This window comes from Vipera ursinii (assembly GCF_947247035.1).
Source record: "Vipera ursinii genome assembly, chromosome: 3".
Lineage (NCBI taxonomy): Eukaryota > Metazoa > Chordata > Lepidosauria > Squamata > Viperidae > Vipera > Vipera ursinii.
In genome coordinates this window covers 48,007,078-48,032,324 of record NC_139516.1, presented here as the reverse complement: position 1 = coordinate 48,032,324, position 25,247 = coordinate 48,007,078, and the positions used below count along the sequence as shown (strand labels likewise).

At 39.3% G+C, this 25,247-nt stretch overlaps 1 protein-coding gene across 1 annotated transcript in view; it reads left to right on the top strand.

Annotated features, from left to right (window-relative positions):
* Window positions 1-25,247, top strand: part of DEF6 (DEF6 guanine nucleotide exchange factor) — a gene marked incomplete at its 5' end in the record, with an annotated part of 51,595 nt that overhangs the window by 6,286 nt on the left and 20,062 nt on the right. Inside the window, 2 exons of the mRNA XM_083358590.1 lie at window positions 18,307-18,447; window positions 21,174-21,359. Of these exons, the coding sequence (XP_083214716.1) occupies window positions 18,307-18,447; window positions 21,174-21,359 (327 nt within the window). The remainder of the gene's footprint in view (window positions 1-18,306; window positions 18,448-21,173; window positions 21,360-25,247) is intronic.

Genomic DNA, 25,247 nt, shown 5'->3' with positions numbered 1-25,247 from the left:
TTGTATGGTTTAGCATTCAGGAAGAGCTACCCATAACTCTCCAGATTAGGCTTGATTATGTGCCGAGTTTGTCTCAAGCTCAGAAGCTTCTGCAGTTTTGCAGACAACATGGGGGGGAAGATGTGTATGGATTGAAAATGGCCTCCTAGATCAAAGGGTCAAGGAGATTTGATCTGTCAAGTTTGCCAGCAGATTTTAGTACCCAGATCAGAAACAGCTTTAGTTTCCTGTTTAATTTTATGTGGGAACAGACAGAGACTGCAAGACAAAAGTTTAATTCTAAAAACCTAATCTATCTTCATTCTAACAACACCGATGTTGTCCTTCACAAAAAAAGGAGATCCCCCCCAATGTAACACCTGCAGGTTCAACTGTGGTTCAATATTGAAAATGCTCTTCTGGCACACAAATAGGTGGTGTTATATTATTCCTTCATTTAATATAACAATGAGAAATGACTGAAAAAGTTTAATTTGTAGAGCTGGTAGTGGTTGTAGGCTGGAAAAACTTTAGTTTTGATAAAATTATAAATTTGCTGACCTACTTTTCATTGCAAACATAACCCCAAAATATGAACTTGAAGCATTCCTACGTTCTACAGGTAGTCCAATAATTTACAAAAATTTTTATGGTTATTAAGTCACATCATTATTAAGCAAATCACGTAGCTGTAAGTTTGAATCCAAATTATCTGATTTGCATTTTTGCTGAAAAATGGCAAAGGAGTCACAAAACACAACCATATGACCGTGGGATGCTGCAACTAATCATAAATGAGAACAGGCTGCCAAGTGCCCGAAATGCAATCATGTGACCACAGAGATGATATGGCTATCATAACTTTGAGGATGGGTTGTAAATAACTTTTTTTGAGTTCATTGTGTTAAGCGACCAGGTATAAATCAAGGACTACCTGTACTAATGTGTGGCAGGTACTCTACTGCAGATCCTAAAGTAGAAGATAGACTAACTCTAGGATTTCCCATGGAATGGAGATAAAATTAGATGGGATGCAAAATATATTTCAGGTGTGTAATTTATTTATTTTATTTATTTATATCCCACCTTTATTATGAAGAGGTATGCTATACCTCTTAAGAATGTGCTAGGGAAATCATCCAGTAGGTAGACAATTGTCAGCTTCTCCTGAGATCCTTATTTATCCAGCTCATAGTTGTTTACTTCACAGTCTTGAGGGAGCCACCTGTAGTCCATGAAGTGATCCATTGTCAGTCAATTTTATATTATTTATTTACTTAAAAGCCTATGATCTCTGAAGATTACTAAAACTTTCAAGATTTAGCTTTCTTTACTTTCAACATTTCAGGCAGCACTAACATCCTGTGAGGCTTGGTGATCATTCCAAATGTCAGCCATTTTACTCTTTTTATATTATTATATGTAGTGTTGGGGTTCCATGAGTGCCATCTGGGGCAGTTATACATCTCATGAATGCATATGTATCTCATGGCATATGTACCTGTGACATTAGTACAGGTTAATGTAATAGCATTCCCAAATTTTTGATCATGACTTAGTGCTTTGCAAGAAGAAAAATAGGGAAACATCTGATTTATTCAGAGTGGAAGTGGCTGTTCAGATCCTCATGCAAAACTCTTCCCCATTCCCTGTTACTAACTGTTCCCATTGAATGGAAATGCTATGGCATGAATTCTGCATGTTGTTATCCCTCAACAATTATTCTGCTTTCAAGCATATTTATACCCTAATCTTCCTTCAAGGAGTTCTTTGTTCTGCATGCGGTATGATCCAATTTTTCCTTACACCAACCACATGAGTTAAAATTCTTCTCATAATTTCCTTCTTTTCAACTTTGTGATAAATCTATAATGCTAGTTATTGTTGTTGACTCTGTTTTACAGATATAGAACTCTGTTTCGGAAAGAATAGATGGCTAAACTGCACCATGACCCTGTGGTGGTAATGGCACATACCCAAGGGTTTATGATGTTTTTATTACAATATGAATTCCTCATTTCCTACTTAGAATCCAAGCAGGGGTATCTTAGTGACAGAGGATCAAAAAAGTCAAGGTGGGGACCATGACCATATGATTGAAGTCCAGTCCTTTTTTATGTCCATTGAACATGCAACACACGTAAAATGGCAGGACCTTGGTTCCACCATTGCAGAGGTGGTCTTGGCTATTTTTACTCCTGTGGACAATCCTACATCCAGGGCTTTGAAATCCTTATCAAAATGGCACTGAAACATTTGCGAAGGGACAGTAAAATCAGTTTACATGGACTAATTCCACTGAAGATTTCTGAAGAGTGTCTTTTATCCTGGCAATAAAGTGGTATTTTGACTTACAGAATACCCTTTATTCTTCCAAAAAAACCCCAGCAACTTGTCACATTTTAACATTTGAGGCAAATTTCTGGGTTGAAGCCAGAAGGATTGTTCCGGACTCAGCAGTGTCTCAAAGCATTCCTGGTCATTGGGAAGAAAAGTTGCTGACATTCTCCTCTTGCAGTAAATATTCCTCCCCAATTCATGCTGGTGCCAGTTTTAGAGTCTAGTTCTGTGCCACACAAAAGCCAAATATAATTCTTCATTCAGCCTAGAGAACAAGTCCAGTATGCTAAAGATCAGGAAAGTCGCCAGAATGCTTATCTACCACCTGCCTGAAGCAATAGAATTAGATTCTTCTATCCTGCCCTTAGCACAATCAAATATGTGGAGGGATTTTCTCTGAGATTCAGAATGAATTAGCATTTTTTTCCAACACTCCTCATTCACAATGGACATTGAGTACAAGTCAGGGTTGATGGTAATCCTGTCTATTTAAAGGTAAAAGGTAAAGGTTCCCCCGCACATGCGTGCTAGTCGTTTCCGACTCTAGGGGCCAGTGCTCATCTCCGTTTCAAAGCCAAAGAGCCAGCGCTTGTCCGAGGATGTCTCCATGGTCATGTGGCCGGCATGACTAGACGCCAAAGGCGCACGGAACGCTGTTACCTTCCCACCATAGTGGTCCCTATTTTTCTACTTGCATTTTTACGTGCTTTCGAACTGCTAGGTTGGCCGAAGCTGGGACGAGTAACAGGTGCTCACTCTGTTACGTGGCACTCGGGATTCGACCCGCCAAACTGCTGACCTTCTGATCGACAAGCTCAGCGTCCTAACCCACTGAGCAATTCTCAGTGATTCTATGAACCAGCTCTCTACATTTTCCAATCTTGTATGACTTCTTTCAGCTGTTTTATGCTCTGGCTGGTATTGTTGCTGTCTAGCCACCATGCTTTTTGCAACCTTATTTCCTTTCATCACTGATCATTCCAAACACAATTGCGTTTCCAGTGATTTCATAACATGGCTGAAATAAGTAAAGGGGAATGTTGTGATTTTGCCTTCCAGCAATATGTCTGGTTTTAAATTCATTCTAGAGCAGATAGTCTTTTTCACCTGTGATTTCACTTTCACTTTCAGCTATGTCCAAATGTGGATTATCTCCTTCCCTCTTCTCTTGTCATTGATTTGTGAAAAAGAACTTGTGCAGCGAAAGGCAAATCTCTTGATTAATGCCGTTTGTCACACAATGCTAAAGGAGACCTGTAAAAGTTTTGATTGATTGTTTGATGTGGTTAGAACTTTTTGTCTGATTTGGGAATTTGAAAAAAAATAGAATTTCTGGCCGCTTGGGTGCTTTGTTAAATGTGTGTGAGTAGATACTTGCTGTAGACCAATATTGAATTCACCTAAATAAGGATCTTCTTGTCTGCTTTTCTCTGCTTTCTTTTCTTTCAACTGTATTTGCCCAAACCAAACTATATTTGCATTTTTTTGCTATTTCCTTCCACTTTTCCCACTTTATAGATTTCTCTAGAAAGTTATATCTTCACATAATCTGTCCAAAATTCAATAATTTAAACTGGTTAATTGAGTGAAGACTCTGGATTGATTTCTTCAGTGATCCATTTTGCTTTCCTAGCTATCCATGGTATTCCCAGGAGTTTACAAACCAAAGTTCAAAAGCATCAATACTCTTCCTACCACACTTCTTCAGTTTCCAACTTTTGGTTTCACAGAATGCCTGCAGACTTCTGGCTTTCAAGGCACATCTTGGCACGTGGATGCGTTTTCTTTCTTTTTTTTTCTTTTTAATTTTTTTAAAAATTAATTTTCTATTATTATGTTTGATTAGTGCTTAATAAACATAGCGTTGTCTGGGTTAATTTGTTTGCTTAATGATAGAAGACACATTCTTAGTCTCTACCCCTTTTTTCCAACCACTGATAAAATAAATGCCATGTTTGAAAATATTCTGTATCTTCTTTCCCTTTGATCCTCAATGTAAGTCTGTCCATTTCAGCACAGCCCAATATCTTCTTGATTTATCTCTAGTGGTGATTCTTCATTCGTCCTGTGCTGAGCAAATAGAATCCTCACTGTTGTTAGTACATGCAGTGTTAAAGACACACTTTGCTTATCAGATTTTTCTGGTATTATGCCTAGTAAGAAAAGTTCAGGTTTAAAATCTACATGTTTTCCTAACATCTTTTCTAACCAAATGTGCATTTTTGTCCAAAATTGGATGCGTTTTCCAAGACCTTTATGGCTTGCTCTTCCAGGTGCTAGTCCAGGGGTAGGCAACCTCGGCTCTTTTATGACTCATGGACTTCAACTCCCAGAATTCCTGAGTCAGCTATGCTGACTCAGGAATTCTGGGAGTTGAAGTCCATGAGTCATAAAAGAGCCGAGGTTGCCTACCCCTGTGCTAGTCTGAAGTATATTTGACTGCTTATTCCTTTATAGTTGACAGTTGATCCTAAAAGGCAGAAGCTGCCTGTCTCTTCAGTATGTTTCTCTTCAATTCTAAGGCGGGTTTCTCTACCTGTGGTCATTTCTGGCTTTCTCACTTATCTGGCATGCATAGAGGAATAGCATCTCTTACTCTTTACAGTTTGAGCGTCTAGGGCCTCCTTTTCCACGTAGGATCCTAACTTGTACTGAATTGTTTTATTAGCATGTGAAATTAAGAATATTGTACAATAGTTTTCACACTCGTCCCTTCTTTGTATTGGTATATTGACTGAACTCTTCTGATCTATTAGTTACTGTCGTCCTCTAGGCTTGTTGGTATTTTGTACCTGAGGGGTCATCCAAGGCAACCCCACAAAGAGTACATTTTAGTAGTCCAATCATGTAGTGAGGAGGGCAGAACTGATTGTTGTAAGAGCCTCAAAAAAGGGTTGCAGCTGGTAGAAGTAGAACTTGAAGCTGGGCAAAGGACATTCTGGCCCTGACCGTCACCTACTTACCAGAGTCTCAGATCTGCTCCCTCAGGGAGCATGCTTCTGCTCCGAAAGACAACACTGGAACCAATAAACAACAATGAACGAACCAGCAACTCCATTTGTTAGAGTTAAACGTCGGTACTACAGGTAGTTCTTGACTTGCGACCACAAATTGGGATTGGAATTTCTGATGTAAGTCATTGTGGTCATTAATCGAGTTGGACCTGATTTTATGACAATTTTTACAGAGGTTAGTTAGTGAATTAGGTAAAGGTAAAGGTTCCCCCGCACATGCGTGCTAGTTGTTTCCAACTCTAGGGGCCGGTGCTCATCTCCGTTTCAAAGCCGAAGAGCCAGCGCTTGTCCGAGGATGTCTCCGTGGTCATGTGGCCGGCATGACTTGATGCCAAAGGCGCACGGAACACTGTTACCTTCCCACCGTAGTGTTCCCTATTTTTCTACTTGCATTTTTACGTGCTTTCAAACTGCTAGGTTGGCAGAAGCTGGGACGAGTAACAGGCGCTCACTCTGTTACGTGGCACTTGGGATTTGACCCGCCAAACCTTCTGATCGACAAGCTCAGTGTCCTAACCCACTGAGCCACTGCGTCCTTTGTAGTTAGTGAATTACCTAGTCGTTAATCAAATCTAGCTTCCCCAATGGGTGTTTTTTTGTGGGTTGGAAATTGGCAAAAACGGCCACAAATTGCGATCGTGTGATGGCAAGATGCTGCTAGCAGTCGTAAATGTAATCTGGTTGTTAAGCATCCAAATTGTGATCATGTGACTATGAAGGGTCATACAAATATCATAAGTGTGAGTACAAGCTGTAAACCACTTTTTCCAAGGCCATCCCAACTTTGAACCATCATTAAATGAACAGTTGTAAAATGAGGACTACCTATAAATCAGCAAATGCCTCAAGCTTTAAGCTTGCTTGCTGTCCACCCTAGGATGAATATTACTGTATGGAGTTCAGCCATAATCTGCAGAAGACATGAAACATGATGGGATTGTATGCCATTGAGCTGAATTTTCTGTCCACCTGTTCTGTGCAGAAACCCTAGCAAACTAGTGAAAACATTGAAGTGATATGTTTTTTGAAAAACCAGACACATCACTAGAAAAAAAGGGAGAAAGAGAAATGAATATTTGAAAGTAACTAATTATTAAGCAGGACCCATAATCAACAAGTTTCCTACCCAGGAGGCACTGGGAGTAGCACAGCTGCAAGTATGAATTAGAGCAAAGAACACACTGCTCATTACAGTCCTTCCAGTGATTTCATATATGTTTGTGTATTTGTCAAATTTATACAACCACTGATGTCTCCCCTCGTTTATAAAAAAGGAGGTGTTGTTACAATTCAGATTACAAAACCCTGTCTGGGACTGGGAATTAAAGCAGTCATTTAGCTAGTAGCTTGGCTTAGTTTTGGAATCAGCCCATATTTGATGATAGATGTTTTAGCCAAGTAAGTTTGGACATTCATTGAATATTGATTTGCCCTGAACAGAATTATTAGTATAGGAGGGGCATGCAATAGAAAGGAATGTATTGGTAGAACCAAAATAATCCAAATACAAACATGGTTCTATCGTCTTGCTTTGGGCTTAGAGAGGAGCACATAGCCTCAGGGCTAGTTTGCTCCCTGAAGGCCTTCCCCTGCCTTTTAGTTACCTTTTAATGTTGAATTTTAACTATCTTTGCCTCTTTTTAAATTTTATGTATTCAGTTTTCATGTTTTCATGTTTTATTTGTGCACTGCCCAGAGTTTCTCTGTGAGGGAAATGGGTGGTTTCTAAATTTTATAAATTAATAAACAAATAACACCTACATCTAATGTTGCTGAGTTTCCCTGCTCATATATTGCAAAATCTCAACAAAATAAATGAAAACAACTGATATTATTCAAAAGCACAATGCAAAGGAAATGTTGCTAAAGCCTTTTTGATAAATATACATCTATGCTGATGTGCATGGAATATTCTCAAGGATATTCTAAATCTCTGTTCTAAATTCTTAATATTTGTTTTAAGGAAATCAATCCCTAATTTGTTTTTTTAAAGGTAAACAGAGTGAAAAATGTGCATGGATACAATCTGATTTGTAATTTCTGCTTGAAATCTTAGCTACTGGACTGTACTTTATTGGACATGTTCTTGATTTAGGTTCTACTGGATATGAATGAATGAATGAATGAATGAATGAATGAATGAATGAATGAATGAATGAATGAATTTTAACAAGTGGCATGCTGCTCTGATCCTCTTTTCTTAAATGCCTAAATAAAGCTCCTCATTTTAATCAGGAATCTCAGGATGATTGCACAATGGAATTGATTCCACGGAAGTCCCAATATAGTATCTGAGGCCCTAATGTGATCATATATTTTTCTATTGATTTTACTATTGGCCCAGCCTGATCTCTGTCTCTCTTTTTCTCTCCCTCCCTCCCTCCCTCCCTCCCTCCCTCCCTCCCTCCCTCCCTCCCTCCCTCTCTCTCTCTCTCTCTCACACACACACACACACACACACATACACAAACACACCACACACATGAAATAGGAAGCTGGTATGCCACAGACCATAATGCCATCATCCAACATCACCTTTCTGTCCAATAATTCCTTTTGGTCCCAAATGTCCCCTAAGTTTCCTCAGAAAATAAAAACAACAGGTGGCAGTAGCTTTATTTAGTAGTATGCTCACTAATTCAGAAAACAAAACAAAATTGAGCAAACAAGATAGTATGAAGCATCCCATGAAATGAGATGGTGATAGATAAGACATGTTGTATTTTGACCAATGGTTTTTAACTGATCATGTCCTCTCTTTCCCCTTAGTCCATTTTGCAAAAGCACATTGTTTCAACATTCCAGAAACAAGCTCAAAATAGTTTGGGGAAATTGTAAGGTTGTACACATTTTAAAACAGTTTGGATGTTTCAGCTGCCTTCAGGATGTTACCATCACTCAAGGGCAGTTTGGCCATGAAAGTGGAATGAAGGGTCATTGTAAAATTGCAGGACCTTGGATAGCTCCATGCACACAATTTGTTCAATAAAAATTGGAATGCAGTTTGGCCTTTTATCCATCTTGACCACATTGGCTTTTGCTGCCTTCATGAAAAATTGAGAACTTTTAAAGGCACAGTTCCCTGACCCAGAACCTACCATGTCACTGCCTTTCAGTTTTCCTAACCTGACCTTGCCTGTGATTTTCTTTTAGGTAATCTGACACATGGAATGCTATATTAGGAATTTCAGGATGCAGAGCCCTCCTCTCTGATAGACTTCAGCTCAAAATTATTGACAGATTCTTTATCTGGGTGTACCACCTCTGTGGTTATTTTATCACTAAAGATCTATAATGTCTTCAAGTATCCTCTACCTGCTGTCTGTTATTATGCCAATGTAGCAGTACTGAGAACACGCTTTATATCACATCACTGATGACTAGAAGATACTGCAAAATGCTATAAATACCACTGAAAAAAATGTCCTGCAATGACTCTTTAGCAGCCCTTTCTTCTCTTTCTCTGAGTCTTTCTTGCTGCTCAAGGTTGGTGGGGTCATGACATACTGCATGAAAGTTAAATCCTTTGCAGATTCATGCCAAATGCTAGGTCTCTCCATCTAGTGTGTAAGATCTCAAGGGCCCCTCCTTTTAGGTCTTATCATTCCTCATTGCTTTAAGGTTTAGGGAAATTTCCTGTATCTTTTCTCTTTCTTACCTTGACGAATAGGAATGGCAAGTGAAGAGAAGGATTGGCTTTCTTCAAGCATTTGCCTGAAAATGCTCTAGTGCAGTGATGGCGAACCTTTTAGAGACCGAGTGCCCAAACTGCAACCCAAAACCCACTTATGTATCATCGGGTGCCAGGTGAGCATGGCCCATTGGGTGGTTGTGGCCCATTGGGTGGGCATGGCTGCGATGATAATGGCAGACTGGGTGGGACTAAAAAGTTCAATCAATCAATTCCAACTTTGCAAGATCTTTTTTTCCCGTCAGAAGTTGAAATTGATTGATTGATTGAGCCTTTTTTTTCACACAGCGTTGGAGGCCTAAAGCAAAAAGGTTTTATAAAACCCAGCTAAAGGCCTAGGACTGGGATGACGGCGCGCATGCCCAGAGATGGCTCTGCGTGCCACCTGTGGCACGCGTGCCATAGGTTCGCCACCACAGCCCTAGTGGAACAGTGGGTAGCCTCTAACTTCCTACTCCCTCCAGCTGTCATCTGATTCATAGGATAGCTGTACTCACTTGGAAATGAATAAAGCTCTCTATGGAATTCAGGATCCTGCTTTATGATCCCAGGTCATTGTAGAGATGTGCTTACATTTCAGCAAACACAGTTACAATTCCTCTTATGATCTCTCAGCTGGATGTATAGTATTTAGCTTTTGTTTGAATGCTGCCCATTCCCAGAAATTCTAGGACGTTAAACCTATGAAAAATACTGTAGAAAGCCCCCAATACATAAAAATGTAGAAACAAACACCATGAATCTAGAAGCCTAACCTCCTCCTGTGCAAGGCAGAGGGCAGTCATAGAGATGGGGAGGTGCTGCTGCTGAGTATGCAACCCTATATTGCACCCATTTTCAAGTCTTTGCCTCTTCAGATGAATATTGGAAGGGGGCTTTGCTCCTTTGGATAATTCCTCAAACACAACTAAGGCATATCGTGTATTTGAATGGACCACTCAGATTGAAAAACATGGAGGGTCGCTCTGACTATTTTTCTTGATCCTTTGGGGATGAGACTCACAGTTGCAATTGTTTTGCACCTCCTTCACATGTTCCCTCAATGCTTCTTTCATCTCCAAGAAAAAAACTTTGCACTTCTCTCACTTGGCTGCTATCTTACATAGCACATAATGTAAGTGCGTATAAATGCCTCCAGCAGCAAATAGCTGTGTCATCAAATCCTGGGAAGACTGTTTGTGAGTTTAAAGGCCCCTTGGCTCTAGGGCAGACATGTCAAACACAAGGCCCGGGGGCCGGATTAGGCCCGCGAAGTGGTTTCATGCGGCCCGCGAAGCCATCCTGGAAACAGTGAGGGAACGGCCCCCACTGCCTTGGCCCTGGCCCAGAGACCCTCAAATCTGTCCTACTCCTGCCCGGGTCCCCATAGGCACCCTTGATGTGAACAATGTAGAGCTGGCCAGGCCCACCCAGTAGGCCATACGCACTTTGGCCATGCCCACCCAGTAGGCCATACGCACTCTAGCCACGCCCACCCAGTAGGCCATACGTACTCTAGCCATGCCCACCCAGTAGGCCATACGCACTCTAGCCATGCCCACCCAGTAGGCCATGCCCACCCGGCCCCTTGAAGGCAACCGCAATGCTGATGTGGCCCTCAATGAAATTGAGTTTGACACCCCTGCTCTAGGGGTTTTCCATCTTTAACTCTGCAGGGAGTGCACTTCCCCAAACAGTTGGTACACAGTTTGGGGGTTCTTTTGGACTCTTGGCTCATGTCAGGAGCAGACAGGAGACATAGTTGATGTGTTTGCGTTTTGCCCAGATTCATCTTCTGCACCATTCCCAGACTGGTAGATCCTGCTTATGATAACCTCTCCCTTAGTAGCTGTTCTGAACCAGCCTGCTACCGGCCTTGTAATAAGGCAAACCCCTATTCAAACAGTAGAGACTGGAGAGCGTCTGAGGCTGAAAAGCGTCTGCCAAGATTTATTACTCAAACAACAGAACAAGAAACAAAACACTGGAACTTGAATCCTCAAACGGAAGGGTTGCTTTCAGCAACCAGCCCTTCCCCAAACACTCCTTTTATTTAGAGTTCAGGGCGTGGCCTCCCTCTGCCTCCTCCCGAGGAGACCCGCAGCCTTTCTCTGCTTGGTCCTGCTCGACTGCCTCCTGCGTCGGGCGTCCTTGAACAGGGCCAGCTGTGGGTCATCATCCTCCGCACTATCGGGCTCACGCAGCTGAGAAGAGGGCCCCGGCTGGGGGCTCTGCCAAGCCTCCAAGCCATCATCAGCCAGTTCATCTCCCACACACTCCTCCTCCCCCTCATCTGAGTCATCCGATACATCTGAGCCGGCTGCCGGACCCACAGGCTGGCCCTGAGTCACAACAGTAGCTTCCTGCCTGGATTACTGTATCTTGGTCTACATGGGTCTGCCCTTGAAGAGTATTTGGGAGCTGCAGCTGGTGTAGAATGCAGTGGCATAGGCAGATTTTGGCATTTCTCATAGTACCCATATATCACAGTTGCTCCATGAACTATCTTGGCTCCAGTAGGCTTTTGAATAAAGTTGGTTCTCATCTATAAAGCCCTATAAGGCATGGGTAAGGCGTGGGTTAATACCCCATTCTTTCTGCTTACCCCACTAAATTAGCAGAGAGGCCCTCGTCCAGGTACCTTCTATCAAACAGTGCCATCTTGTTGGACCCTGGGGTCATGTCTTCTCAATAGCAATGAGAATCTTGTGGAACAACATCTCCCTTGGATGGTCCCATTCTTGTTAGTTTTTGCAAGGTATCCCCAGGCATTTGGGCCTTATGGTAGAAGAGTTTTGCTGTTGTTGATGTGCTTTTTTTTCATGGAGGGGGTGTTATTGTTTATTCTGGAATGTTAGGGATTATCAGGTTGTGGGGTTTTCTGTGTTACAATTCTTGTAAGCCACCCAGATCATTTCAGTGAGATGGGCAGCTATATACAGTACATTATAAAAATTAATAAAATAAACTATAATTAATGTTAACATTGCACTTTACCTTTTACGTTTTTGAAGAAAGTAGGACATCTTTTTTCATGCGGTTATGGCAAAGTAAGAATTTTGTGGCATATTAACCCATTTTGGCTGGAGTATCCGCTATGTAAACTGTTTGATCTAATACATGTTATCAAGTAAACCTTCCTCACAAAAGCTTACTATTTTTCAATGTGCCAAGACTCCTTTATGTTTAATGTTTTAAGAAAATGTTTTATTGAATCTATCAGTATTCTTATGTAATAGAGGTCATAAAATTTAATTAAATAAATTTGTCATAAAGAAAACATTTATCCAACAGCTATAAAATAGATCAGCTTTATAAAAAACGTTTATAGCCATAAGGCAATAAACAGACCTACTGTTAAGGAATTTGTTGTGCAGAGGTCTCCTTGTGTTACCAAGGGGTTGCACAGACAAGGAAGGGTACTGAGAGCAGTAAGAGGCACACACAGGAGTACACTGAGTTGTAAAAGCAAAAAGTATTTTACTTTGAGGTGGTGTAAAAACAAAAATGCACAGTCAAAGATAAACAGTCCAAGTCATAAACAATAGCAACAGTCCAAGGAGTAATCCAAACTACAAAGTCTTCTTACCGGTCCAGAGGTCAATACACAGTTCAGGTTTACAACAGTAGTAAACCAACAGCAGAGCAAAAACAGTAATAGTTGAGATCAGTGAATTCAGAGAGAGAGAGAAGCTACGTTCCTAGCTTCCTCTTATGGCCATGAGAACACTTACACACCCATTGGCCAATTAACTTCTTAAAGACATAGCATTATGGTTAATATATTTTCAACCCAACATTGTAGCTAACACCATATGCCTAACACCTACAATAAAAAGGGAATTGGTTTGGTGGAACAAAGAAAAATTGTGAAAATTCAGCTAGTGCCAATATTTTGAAAAGAACATTCCTCTTCACTGCTTTATATCTAGAGCAAATTATGTTTGTTGATGGCTAAACAAGCATTTTTATTAATCAAAACTACCAGTATAAAGTTGGATGGAAGGAAGGTACAAAAACATTTTAGATCTTATTCCTTTATTTAAAAATTGGTCAGTCTAAACTTGAAACATACATTTTAAATATAAGTTACATTTTTAATAATGTTATTTTTCCTACATATTTTACATATTTGTTAGGAGGAAAGTTACACGAACCATGGAGGAAAGCATCCAGCCATCAAAAATGTTTTTCTGGAGTTTTGATCCTGAGTGATTATTTTTTTTTGAAATTCCATTAACTGATGCAAATGTTGACCAGATATATGGCTGTAATTAAAAACATTAGACCACTGCTGTTGATTCTTAGGGAAGGCAAAACATAACGTAATGGCCAGCATTATCACTTATTTATATTAAATGTGTGAACGTTGAATACTGAACACTATTATTCTCGAGGTGAAAAAAATGCAGAAAAAAGCAACCCAAATGATCAGACAGTGATAACTTGCATATGAAGGTGAGTTTAAACGTTTAGTGGGATTTTTAGCACAGAAAAAAAAGAGGGAAATGGTTATATCACAGCAGATTTATCAAATTTTATTTATTATGGCTTTTGATGTTCCCTCTTCCATGAAGCTAGAAGAGTAGGCATCTACTTAAGGATAACACCAGCTGCCTGCAATTAGTGCAGGTTCGCATCCCACCAGGCTCAAGGTTGACTCAGCCTTCCATCCTTCCGAGGTAGGTAAAATGAGGACCCAGATTGTTGAGGGCAATTAAGCTGACTTTGTAATAATGCCGCTTGGGGGTGTGTGTGTGAAAGCCCTAATAAGCAGGCATATACATAGAATGAAGGCTACTGCTAAGCTTGTAAGCCGCCCTGAGTCTTCGGAGAAGGGCGGGATATAAATGTAATAAAAATAAATAAATAAATATGGCATTTGCCATCCCAAATTGTAGTGAAAGCCAGTAATTTGAGGGATTCAATACAAAAATATTGATAAAGAAGCTATTCACTGGGGAGCAATAGGATCATGACTATTGTCATTCGCGTAACTTTTGATTGGGAGTTTCTAAGAGCCAGACTGGTGTAGTGGCTAATGCGGTATCTATGTGAGCTCTAGTACTGCCTTGGGCTCAAAGCCAGCTGGATGACTTTGGTCCAGTCATTCTTTCTCAACCCCTGGGAAGCAGGCAATGCCAACCACTTCTGAAATCTTGCCAAAAAAAACCCCAAACAAACACTATAGGAACTGTCCAGGCACTCACCAGGAGTCATCACTTGTGCACTAACAAAAAAAAAGGGGGGCTTGAAACAGTGTGGGCTCCACAGAGAACAAAATGTCTGTGAAAATTTCCATTTATTTTTAACTGTGTTTTACAAATGTATACACTACTAAGTCCCAAAGCCTTAGGCAGCTTATGATACGTTGCATGCATTTAAAAACCATATAAACAACTACCTTAAAATTTCTGAAGTGGGCAATTGATAGCCTACAGAACAAAGTGCCTTGTGGAATCCTTGGTGCCTTGTCTTTCTATATAAGTATCTCTAAACACAAAGACCAATACCATTCTTAGAAGATAAAATTGGTGGCTCTCCACAGCGGTGTTGGAAATATGATCAAAAATTTGCTCAAAAAACATGGGCAAACCCAAAATAAGTGAGAATGGTAGGGAATACCAGGGAATAAGACAAGCTAAACAAACTTCTATTACTTGGACAATTTGTAAGTAGCCATATCTACTATCACAATAGTTTTGTAAATAGGTAAGGCATCCTTTTTGGAAAAGCATGCAGAACATGTTCTATACCTTAAATGTGTTTCTGGCCAAAAAAATGTTGCCTTACCTGAATTAGATTTAAGTCTGATCATTTTTTATATCCTTTCTTTGAGTTTAAGCAGTTTGGGTTAAACGTCCTTTTAAATCTATCCCATAACATCCAGTAGTTCTCCCAAAGCCAGATAATTATCTGAAATGTGTTTTGGGAGTTTTTGCAGTGCTTAACATGAAGGAGAACAATGAAAATGTGTACGGACAAGGTGAAGGAAGCCTGAAAATTTGGGGAAGAGTTTTGACGATTGTGACAAGAACAATATATAACTAGTGTTGAAGGAAAAGTCTTCATCGTGGTTCAGTCCAAGCTGGGGATAAACAACATGGCGACTGCTTTAGAAAGAAGATTGTAGTTTATTGAAGAGGAGAGCCAGACAGAAATATGGCTCTGGAAGAAAAAAGAGAGCAAGCACATGTAGGGAGTGGATTTTTATACCCTCTAGAGCAGAGGTAGGCAACCTTGGCTCTTTTATTTTTTTATTTTATTTTAATCCCATTTATATCCCGCCCTTCTCCGAAGACTCAGGGCAGCTTACAAGCTTAGCAGTAGCCTTCATTCTATGTATATGCCTGCTTATTAGGGCTTTTGGGCCCCCCCCAAGCGGCATTATTACAAAGTCAGCTTAATTGCCCCCATCAATCTGGGTCCTCATTTTACCTACCCCGGAAGGATGGAAGGCTGAGTCAACCTTTTATGACTCGTGGACTTCAACTCCCAGAATTCCTGAGCCAGCCATGCTGAGGGGAAGGGAGAGGTTTCCAAGCTGAGCCATGCTGGCTCAGGAATTCTGGGAGTTGAAGTCCACAAGTCATAAAAGAGCCAAGGTTGCCTGCCCCTGCTCTAGAGGCTTTTGTTTGAAGTTGTTTCCTGTTCCTGTTTGAGGCTTTGTATTTCCCGTGTCAAGTATTCCGACCTGAGTCTAGGTGTCCCTTTCTGGTATTCTAATGGTGGTGGGTTAATTCTATTATGTCCCAAGGGTCATATCCTGCTACCCTGGGGCTGTGGCTGATGACTCTTAGATTTTTGGTGTTGATTCTAGGGATCTTTCTTCCTATCCCAGTTTCCTGATTCCAGTCTTTCTGACAAGATTGACATCTGCAATTCTGCAGACCTGGTTTCTGCTTGGGACAGAGAGACTTGGGGGCAGGGTTGGGTTCTGCTTTTAAAATCCTTTAGGGAAATATATTCTGCCCTTTTAATATTTCCTTCTCTGGGGCGGGGGGCTGACTTCCCACACTAGCTTGACTGATAATTCTAGGTCAAAGTCTGTATAAAAGCGACTATATCACTTGGCCTTACTTGAATCCAGTTACCTGACTTGTTTTCAGCTCTTGTTATCTAAAGATTAAGATAAGATGCTTGCAGCACAATCCTCCCTATGTTGACTCAGGAGTAGGTTCCACTGTATCAGGAAAATGTACCTAAAATTGTAGTTTTTGAGATTTATTTCATCTTTGCTATATTTTAACTAATAAAATCTTATTACATAATTCTTCTTAGCTGAGAAAATTCTTTTCTTTAATCCAAAATTTAATCCAGATTTTTAAGGTATCAAATATAACTGCATTCTGTTATAATAGGGGGTGAATGAAAGGGTATAATGGCTACAGTTTTGCAAGATTTTGATTATTGCAGTTTGTGTTCAGTCTCTCACAAAAACACCAAATCCACTTAGGATTGCCTCAAATCTTAAGAAGCTTCAGTCTTACCTGAAATCCTGCATGCTCTTGTGCAAGATTTAGCCACTTTAGAGATTTTTTTAAAAAAATCTTATTTTATTATTATTATTATATTATTATATTATTATTGGTTCTGTAAAACACTTTCATATTGTTCCATTTGCTGGTAAAATGAGTATATCAGTGTTTTCAGACCCTATTTTGGCAATCCTTTTTAATGAAGAAGCCCCTTATATGCATTCTGTGCAAAACACAAATACTTTCTTTGATAAGTTAACATAAACATAGGTCCTACAAATCCCAGATGAACCTGAATTGAACCTCTCTAAAGGAGTGTGTTCATCCATGTGAATTATTCTATTGTTTGGTTGCTGAGAAACCACTTGATTTCCCTTCCCCCCCCCCCCACATCTAATCATACATTTATACTGGCTGGAATTTGGAATAGGCCTGTCATCATAGAGAATGTCTAATGTCAACACTTCTGACTGAGAGACCTTTAAGTCCGTCAGATTGCAGTCACTTTCTTGGAGAATTAGTCCAACTGAACTCTTATTAATTTCTGAATGGGTGTATAGAAGATTTCACCGTGAGCATGTTCTGTTGTAAATGAAAAAAATAAATCAAAGGATACTTGATAGAGGAAATGTTAATGAAATAGTATTTATTGGGTGGGGAATTTTAAACGTTGTACTCCAGTTTGGGAGAGTTTATACTGTATCTTTATATTAAATGAATAATTAAATGGATTTTTTTCCCTTTTACTTCACAGTGCTCTAAACAGTCAATTGAATAAGTATACAGCACGGCTTGCTTTCTTTAAGCACAGAAGTGGGTTGGGACCTTGAACTCTGAAAGTCTTCTGCATGTTGAATTGTAAATGGAAACTATTACTTTGTACATATCAGTAGAGGATTTTGCAGAAGGAAACTTCCATTTGATTAGTCCTGGTCATGTTTGATCCTGACATATTCCTTCTGGCAAAATAAAATGGAAAACTATCAGAACCAAGATGCATGCTTTTCCCTCTTCTTCTCCTCCTCCTCCTCCTCCTCCTCCCTCCTCTTACTCCCTCCTCAGCTGGTGTTTTGGTCACTTCCCTGCTTACATGAGCCTGCACAATTCTTGTTTCCACATAGGGTCTGCATGCTCGGGCATCCAACTCAGTGTTGAAGTTGAAGGGTTTTTGTTCGGTGTCTGCTTTTCTGAAATCATGATCTTCCGGAGAATCCCTAGTGACCTCTCGTGGAACCCTAGGTTCCACAGAACCCTGGTTAAGAAAACCTGCACGAGGCTAAAATAGGGTTGGCTAGTTTGTGGGTTCACTGCATTTCCTGAGCAGAGCCAGAAGAGAGTCTTCACACAGGCATTATAGAATGTCTTCTGTATGTAAAGATACAAACCCATTTTAGTTGAGAGAAGGAAGTAGTACAGTGGGAAAGGGTTAAAGTACATTGTGTACATTATTTTACATTCAAGGCTGTATATTCTATTGTTGTAAGATGTTAGTTGCTATTCTGGAAGGTTCTAAAAGTCTTGACTACTTTATCTTTGCTCAGATAAATAATTTTTAAGGGAGAAGGGACTGCAATAATTTGTTATCTGATCTGGCCTTTCCCTAGTCAATAATGTTGGGGATGGATGTATTAGCAGATATGCTAGTTGTTCATATGTCTGTTCAGAAATAGGCCCAATTATAGTTTCCCTAAGGATGTGAGAATGACAGCCACTAAGTTCATCCCGTTTAGTATGTGAATGAGACAATAAGGTAAAAACTAAAGAAGCATGGTGTCCCATATTGTGTCTAATTCATTACTGAATACTTGTTCCCTTATTGTCCCAGGTGCTTTCTCACAACCTCTACACTGTGCTTTGTATTCCCCATGATCCTGTAGCTTTGGAGGAGCATTTCAAAGATGATGATGATGGTCCAGTATCGAGTCAGGGATATATGCCATATCTCAACAAGTATATCTTGGACAAGGTAAGCCTTTTTCTCTTTCATTCACTTTGATAGCCTGAAGCTCAGCCTCTCTGATACTTTGGATAAGCTGGTAGTTCCAGCTTTTGCTGGGAGGTTAATGTTTTCAGGAAGACTTTTTGACCAGTGAGTTCTTTGTTTTTACAATTACTTTGCATATGTAAGAAGGAAAATGATCTCTATTCCATAAAAAGAGAAGCCTTCAGATTTCTGCTCCCAAAGGATAGCATGGCTACATGTTTATGTGGCTTACATAGAAGAAAAATGTTATTAATTGAATGAGCAGTTGTCTAATATCAAGACAGATTGTTATTCTGTAGCAGAGGAATTTTTCTGGGATCAACAGTTAATGAGCACGTTGTTGGAAAGCCCTGTATCAGGAATGTGCTAAAAAAAAGTGCAGCACAGGTGTGAAACAGGGCCTATAGTAGTATGCCCAACCTTGATGTGCTCATGATGTGTTGGTATATGAAATATAATGGCTTAAAGTTATGCTTACTGGGAACTATGGGAGGGTATATTGTAATATAATATATTTGAGTGCAAGCAATTGGGGAAAATTAATTTACAACAATAACAGAGAAAACTGGAAAATTCTGAATACAATTTGCTTAAGGATTAGTATGTTGTCTTTATAATGTATTGAGAATATCATGTTCCTGAAACTTCTGAAAATTGATCTGGAATTAGTTTGACCACAGTTCCATGACCATGATGGTGGAGTTGAAGTTGTTCAGACTTGCATCTCTACATGTTTCATATCTCCTTCCTTTCTTACAGCAGAAGAACAGTCAGAATTATAATTCCAAACCTTTAAGATAACACTTTTTAAAACATCAGAAAAATCCCATGATAATCAAATCTTTATCTTTTGATAATGGCAGCCATGTTAACTGCATGCTACAGGTATATATAATTATAGCCATGTTTACAGAAGTCCATATATTGTTATGATCTAAAGTTCAAAGTTATTTATAGTATGAAACTCAGAAAAATCAGTTTGGCTAGTTTATAAGCAGGTTAGTGATAGAATATTTCCAGTATTTCTTGCTCCATCCCAAGGAACTCTTTATATATTTTAAAAAAATTATCAGTTTATGACCTTTAAAGTAAGGAATAAATATTTAAATGGACAAACGGGGAGGAGGAAGAGGAAGAATAAGGCCTGCATGGTGCATAGGGAGGAAGATAGAAAGAAAGAGGGGATTAGCTGCATTGTTGTGGGAAGGATTTATTCTCTTCAGTGAAAGGTCAAAAGTAGTGATCTTTACAACTCTCACTTTGATCATATTCTCACATATTTGAAAACTTGGCTTTGCTCCTAGACCTGGGGGTAGGGTTTATTTATTAACCAAGCACTAACCTATTTATACTCAGCACTACTAGGAAGAAATTTCTTTTTCTTCACTGGAAAGGAAAAGATAGCCAAGAGTCTGCTTCTTTCCTCCCATGGAAGCACATTAAAGTACTTCCACTTTTTTTACAGTTACCATAGAACACAGAACTGCATCCCTAGAAAGAAGGAGAACATGTGGGTCCCATACTACGATTTTATAGATAGTTCCATCAGTGGAGGAGGAGCAAGAATTAGAGTACATCGAGAGTTAGAGCTTCTCCAGGAAGAAATATTAATTATGTTAAGCGTACGAAATACAAGGCCAAGGGAGGTTAAGGTTGTGGGAAAGATGTCAAGAAGAAACTTAAGATTATAACAGGTATAACGAGGATCTAGGCTGTTATGTTGATAGAGAGGAATTGGCTGACCAGTGCAGCTTTATTCCCATTGCAGTAAAAGTGCTTATTTATTGGTGCCATGTCTACTACCCAAATAGTTTTTTGCCTGTAATAAAGTAAGTGACAAGAAGATACCAAGAACATGGCAGACGCTAGCAAAGGGACAGTGTATGTGTGTGGGCTAGAAATCCTGATTACATCATGAAAAACAGCTAGAAAATTGGTGTAAAGCATAAATACATAGAGCTGTCCAAATTATGAAAAAATAATTAAGCAAACAAATCCTAAGCTCAGTGACAAAGCCAGTCAGCGATTATATACTACTTTACTTGAACCCAAATATTTTTGCATAGAGGAAATGAACAAAGCACACAAAGCAGAAAGCTGGTATAGCATTGTGATAAAGAGATTAAATTGTGCATCAAGAAGGCTCAAGTCTGCATCTTACCTCTAGCAAGCAACCATCAGTTATAATATATAGTCACCTCCCCCATCGCCATGACATGAGAGATAATACACTGATGGCAAAAAAAAAATACAGCACTGATTTATGTCATTTATTTATTTGTCAGATTTAGGTACTGCCCATCTCTCTCTCGGAGATTAAATATTACCAGGGCTTTTTTTGTCATATAATGCTCAGAACGGAGTTCCGGCACCTTTTTTGGATGGAACCTTGTAGGGTAGGCAAGGTGGGCTGTATGACATGTGTGAGTTCCGGCACCTTTTTCTTTTATAAAAAAACACTGAATATTATTATATTTATAACTCATAACTCAGCCTTCATGCCCTTTGGCGTGCCAGTGGAAGAGATGTTTTTTCCTGGCTTTGGAAGGAATTGGCACACATTTGACAAGCAGATGTGGCTGATTTTGCTGCCAAATTTTGCTAACAATTAGAGGCTTGGAACTATCTGTTGCCTGGGGTTTCTCACCCTATTTTGGAAAACAATTGTCTCTCAATAAAAATGAATAACTTCTGCTTTGCTTTTGCAGGTAGCAGAAGGAGCTTTTGTCAAGGAGAGTTTTGATGAACTTTGTTGGACACTGACAGCAAAGAAAAATTATAATCCAGATAGGAATGGGAACAGTGTTGTATCCCATGGAGATGCTTTCAAACTATGGTGCCTCTTTAACTTTCTCTCTGAAGACAAATACCCTCTTGTTATGGTCCCAGATGAGGTATGATTGCATTAAAGGTTTTTTTTCAATAAAAATTGTCCTTGCTTTAATTATATTACTATGGTGATTATTTGAAGCTCAGTGTTGTGGCATGGCAAGTATCTGCAGCTAACCTATCCAGATATTTATATATAGATTTGCAGATCTGTACTATGCAATATCTTGTGATCTGATAAATTACTCCAATTTGCATTTTGTGTTTCCGGATGATAATTCTTTTGAAAAAGCCCTCCATAACTTAACATTAGATAAAAATCTTTCCTTAATTTTGTTATGGTCTCCCTCTGAAGGGGTTGCCCTCATTTTTGTCTCTGTGGGCCTATGTTTTTAGCTTTTTGTTTATACATTTTGCAAAGATGTCACTGTACATTTGGATGCAGCTGATTTATTTTATAAATCAAAAACAGAAGTTTGGAATATAGATGGATGAGTTAGTGTATTTCCAATAACTGTAGTTTTTATTTGCAAGTTATTATATTGCATTTTAAGAATAAGTTATACATTGTAAGGAAATCCCCCAATAGAAATCATTATTTAAAGATATATATTTAGATTCATTTTATCTTTATCAATGGGTACATGAGTAGAGAATACATGAATATCCTAAACTATCAAACAAACTACTCAAATTGAAGAACAATTGCCAGGAAATGAGTAGTTTGAGGCTTCTGTTAAGGTTAGTCATGCATGCAGACTCTGTAACACCATGTATGCGTATTTGGGGACAGAGATAGAAAATCACCTAGTACACACAATGACAGGATGTGGGATGTGTTTTAAATCTTTTTCTTTTATGCACAGAATAGCTGCTATGGCTTGCAGCACCCATTCTAGGCTCACTGATGTATTTATCCAAAAAGAAAGTATTATTGCATGCACGATTTCCCTTGTCTCTGGAGATTGAAACAGAGTATATGTGGAGATCAAATGAAAGATTACTTCTGGTTACCCTGTATTTGCCTGAGAGAAAGAAACTGGTCCAAAATCATCTAGTGCCTTCTGTGGCTTAATAGCAGTCTGACTTTGCGATTTCCCAGCTCCAGTTCAGCCTCTCAACCACCATGCTAATTTGATTCTATAATCAATTAATGACTCTGTATAATTAACTCTTTAAAATGATTAATTGTAGTCTAGAAACACTGCCCAATGAAGTAAAATTACTAATAATAGTACAAACTCTAAATTCCACAGTGCTTGCTGATAAGAGGAAAGTTTTTTTATCTAAGGTATAACACCTCACTTGTTTTGGCCTGAAATCTAGCTGTACACTAGCCAGTAATGAACATATCCTCTTCCTGGCTCTTGTACTTTCCCTCATATTGTCTAACATCTGCAGGTGGATGTAGTCAACTTTCTTTTCCTTCACACTCTGCTGTCTTCTAGATTGCCTCATCCCACTCGCCCCTGACTATTCTTCAGCAGAAAAAAAGCATTGCATGAATATGAAGTCACCAACTAGGCTTCCTGTTTCCACCAAAGTATTTCCTGTTTCTTTAAAGTGTTTAAAAAAATTTCTCAGTAAAGTACAGTTGTTTGGAGTCGAGTTTCAGCTAACATTTTGTTTTGGAGAGAAAAATCAACATCTTGGAGCAGTACTTTTGTTGATATTGCAGTTCTGAGCCCAGAGAATTTAAATGCTCTTTCCTTCCCATTCTGGGTTCAACTGGGTAGTGGTAGGCTTTCAAATTTGGGCTAGTTGGCTGTGAGATGCATAGGAGATCCAAGCCTGAGGCACTGAAAGATGCACCAAGATAGTGCTCTCCATGTGAAGAAGTTATTTGAATCTTCCCGCAATGTGGCTTCAACATAGTGTTGCTCAAAAACAATGCTACCTTAGGGCAAGCTTAAGAGATATGATAGGAGAATACAAATAACAACCTCCTGTAAGCAATAGTAGCATCACACCTTCAGTATCAGAAAAAAATAATCTGTGAGCCCTTTCATTCAGAATAGAGCTGCAAGGGACCTTGGAGGTCTTCTAATCCAACCTCCTGCTCAAATAGGAGACGCTATAACATCTCAGACAAGTGGCTGTCCAGTCTCATCTTAAAAACCTCCAATGATGAAGCACCCATAACGTCTGAAGGCAACTCATTCCACTGGTTAATTGTTCTCACTATTAAGAAGCTTCTCCTTAATTCCAAGTTGCTTCTCTCTCATTAGTTTCCATCCATGGTTTCTTCTCCTCTGGAGGCTGCCCTTGCAAAGATGGCAAAAGGCTTTGCAGACAAGAGGGAAGGCTTCGATGGTTCAAGCCTTCCCTACGTTTGCAAAGTCTTTTGCCACAGATCTTGTCCAGGCCTCCGTTTGCAGAGAACATAGGCCTAAAGTAACGTGAGATCACCCAAGATCAGTAGCATGAGATCTGGCGCTACTGATCTTGCAGTACTTTAGGTCTCCATTCTCTGTGAATATACCAAAGGCCTGAAGCACCAAAGCAGGGTTCAGTCATTCTTAAGGGTGAACGATTCCCGTGGTGCTGCAACATTCATAACCTTGGGACTGTGTCGTAAGTACTTGGGGGGGGGCGGGTGTTATATTGCAACTTTGAACATTCGCTAAGGGAACTCACGTAACTTTGGAATTACCTGTATTAGCTTTTTTTCTTGCTGCCGTACACTGCTGGCTCATATTTAAGTGATCATCCACTTGGATTCCAAGGTCCCTTTCACAATTACTCTTTTTGAGCCAGATTTCGCCTAATCTGTACTTGTACCTTTGGTTTTTCCTGCCTAAGGGTAAAGCTTTCTTTTCTCCACATTAAATTTCATTTTGTTAAATATGGCCCATTGTCAGCCAGCTATAAATCCATCTGGTGGTGATGCTTTTCTAGCCCACATTTTTCTAGCTTGCCATGAAGTAGTTTGTAGTCTACTTTGTCAAATGCCTTGCTGAAATCTACGTATACTATGTCCACAGCATTTTACTGGCCTACTAATTTAGTCACTTTGTCAAAGAAAGAAATAAGATTGGTTTGGCACGACCTGTGCTGCCTTCTAGTTATAACTTTATTTGTTTCTAGATGTTTGCAGATCTGTTTTTTTATTATCTTTTTCAGTATGTTAGGCTGATTGGTCTGTAGTTTCCTGGGTTTGTTTGTTTTTTTCCTTTTTTTCCTTTTTTGAAGATGGGAAACACATCAGCACTTTTTCAATCCTCAGGCAATTTCCCCGTGCTCCAGGATTTTTGAAAGATACGATACAATAGTTCTGAGGTAATATCGTTCAGAACTCTGGGATGTCAGGTCTCAATGATTTATGTTCATCAAGATCAGACGTGTTCTTTTACCATTTCCTTGTTTATTTTAATTTTTATTTCTAGTCTGTCTTTTACGGTTATGTTTTTGGTAGGTTGAGCTATAGTTTCTTTTTGTGTGAAGACTGATGCAAATAATGAGTTAAGCAGCTCTGCTTTCTTTTTAATACCTGCTACTTCCTTGCCATCTTCATTCTTTAGTGGACCGACTGTTTCCTTGACTTTTTTTTGTTATTATTTATATGTTGATAGAAACTTTTTTGATATTTTTGACTTTTGTCACAAGCCTTAGTTCATTTTGAGCCTTATCTTTCCTAATTTCATCTTTGCAGTTGCGGGCTATCTGCTGATAATCTGCCTTAGTTATGTGTTCCTCTTTCCATTTTTTGTATTTGTCCTTTTTGTCTTCAGTTTATCAGAGAGATCTTTGGGCAACCATGCTGGTTTCTTCTTGGATTCTAAGAACCCAATAGGATAAGTCCTGTTGGGTTCTTAGAATTGGCTCAATCATTTGATTTGCTAACACAAAGCCTGTTTGGCAGAATGGTTTGGTGATGACATGTAATGGAGACTTTTTGAGTTTATAAGTTTATATTGAAAGTAATCTTTTGGATATATAGTACTAAAAGATAG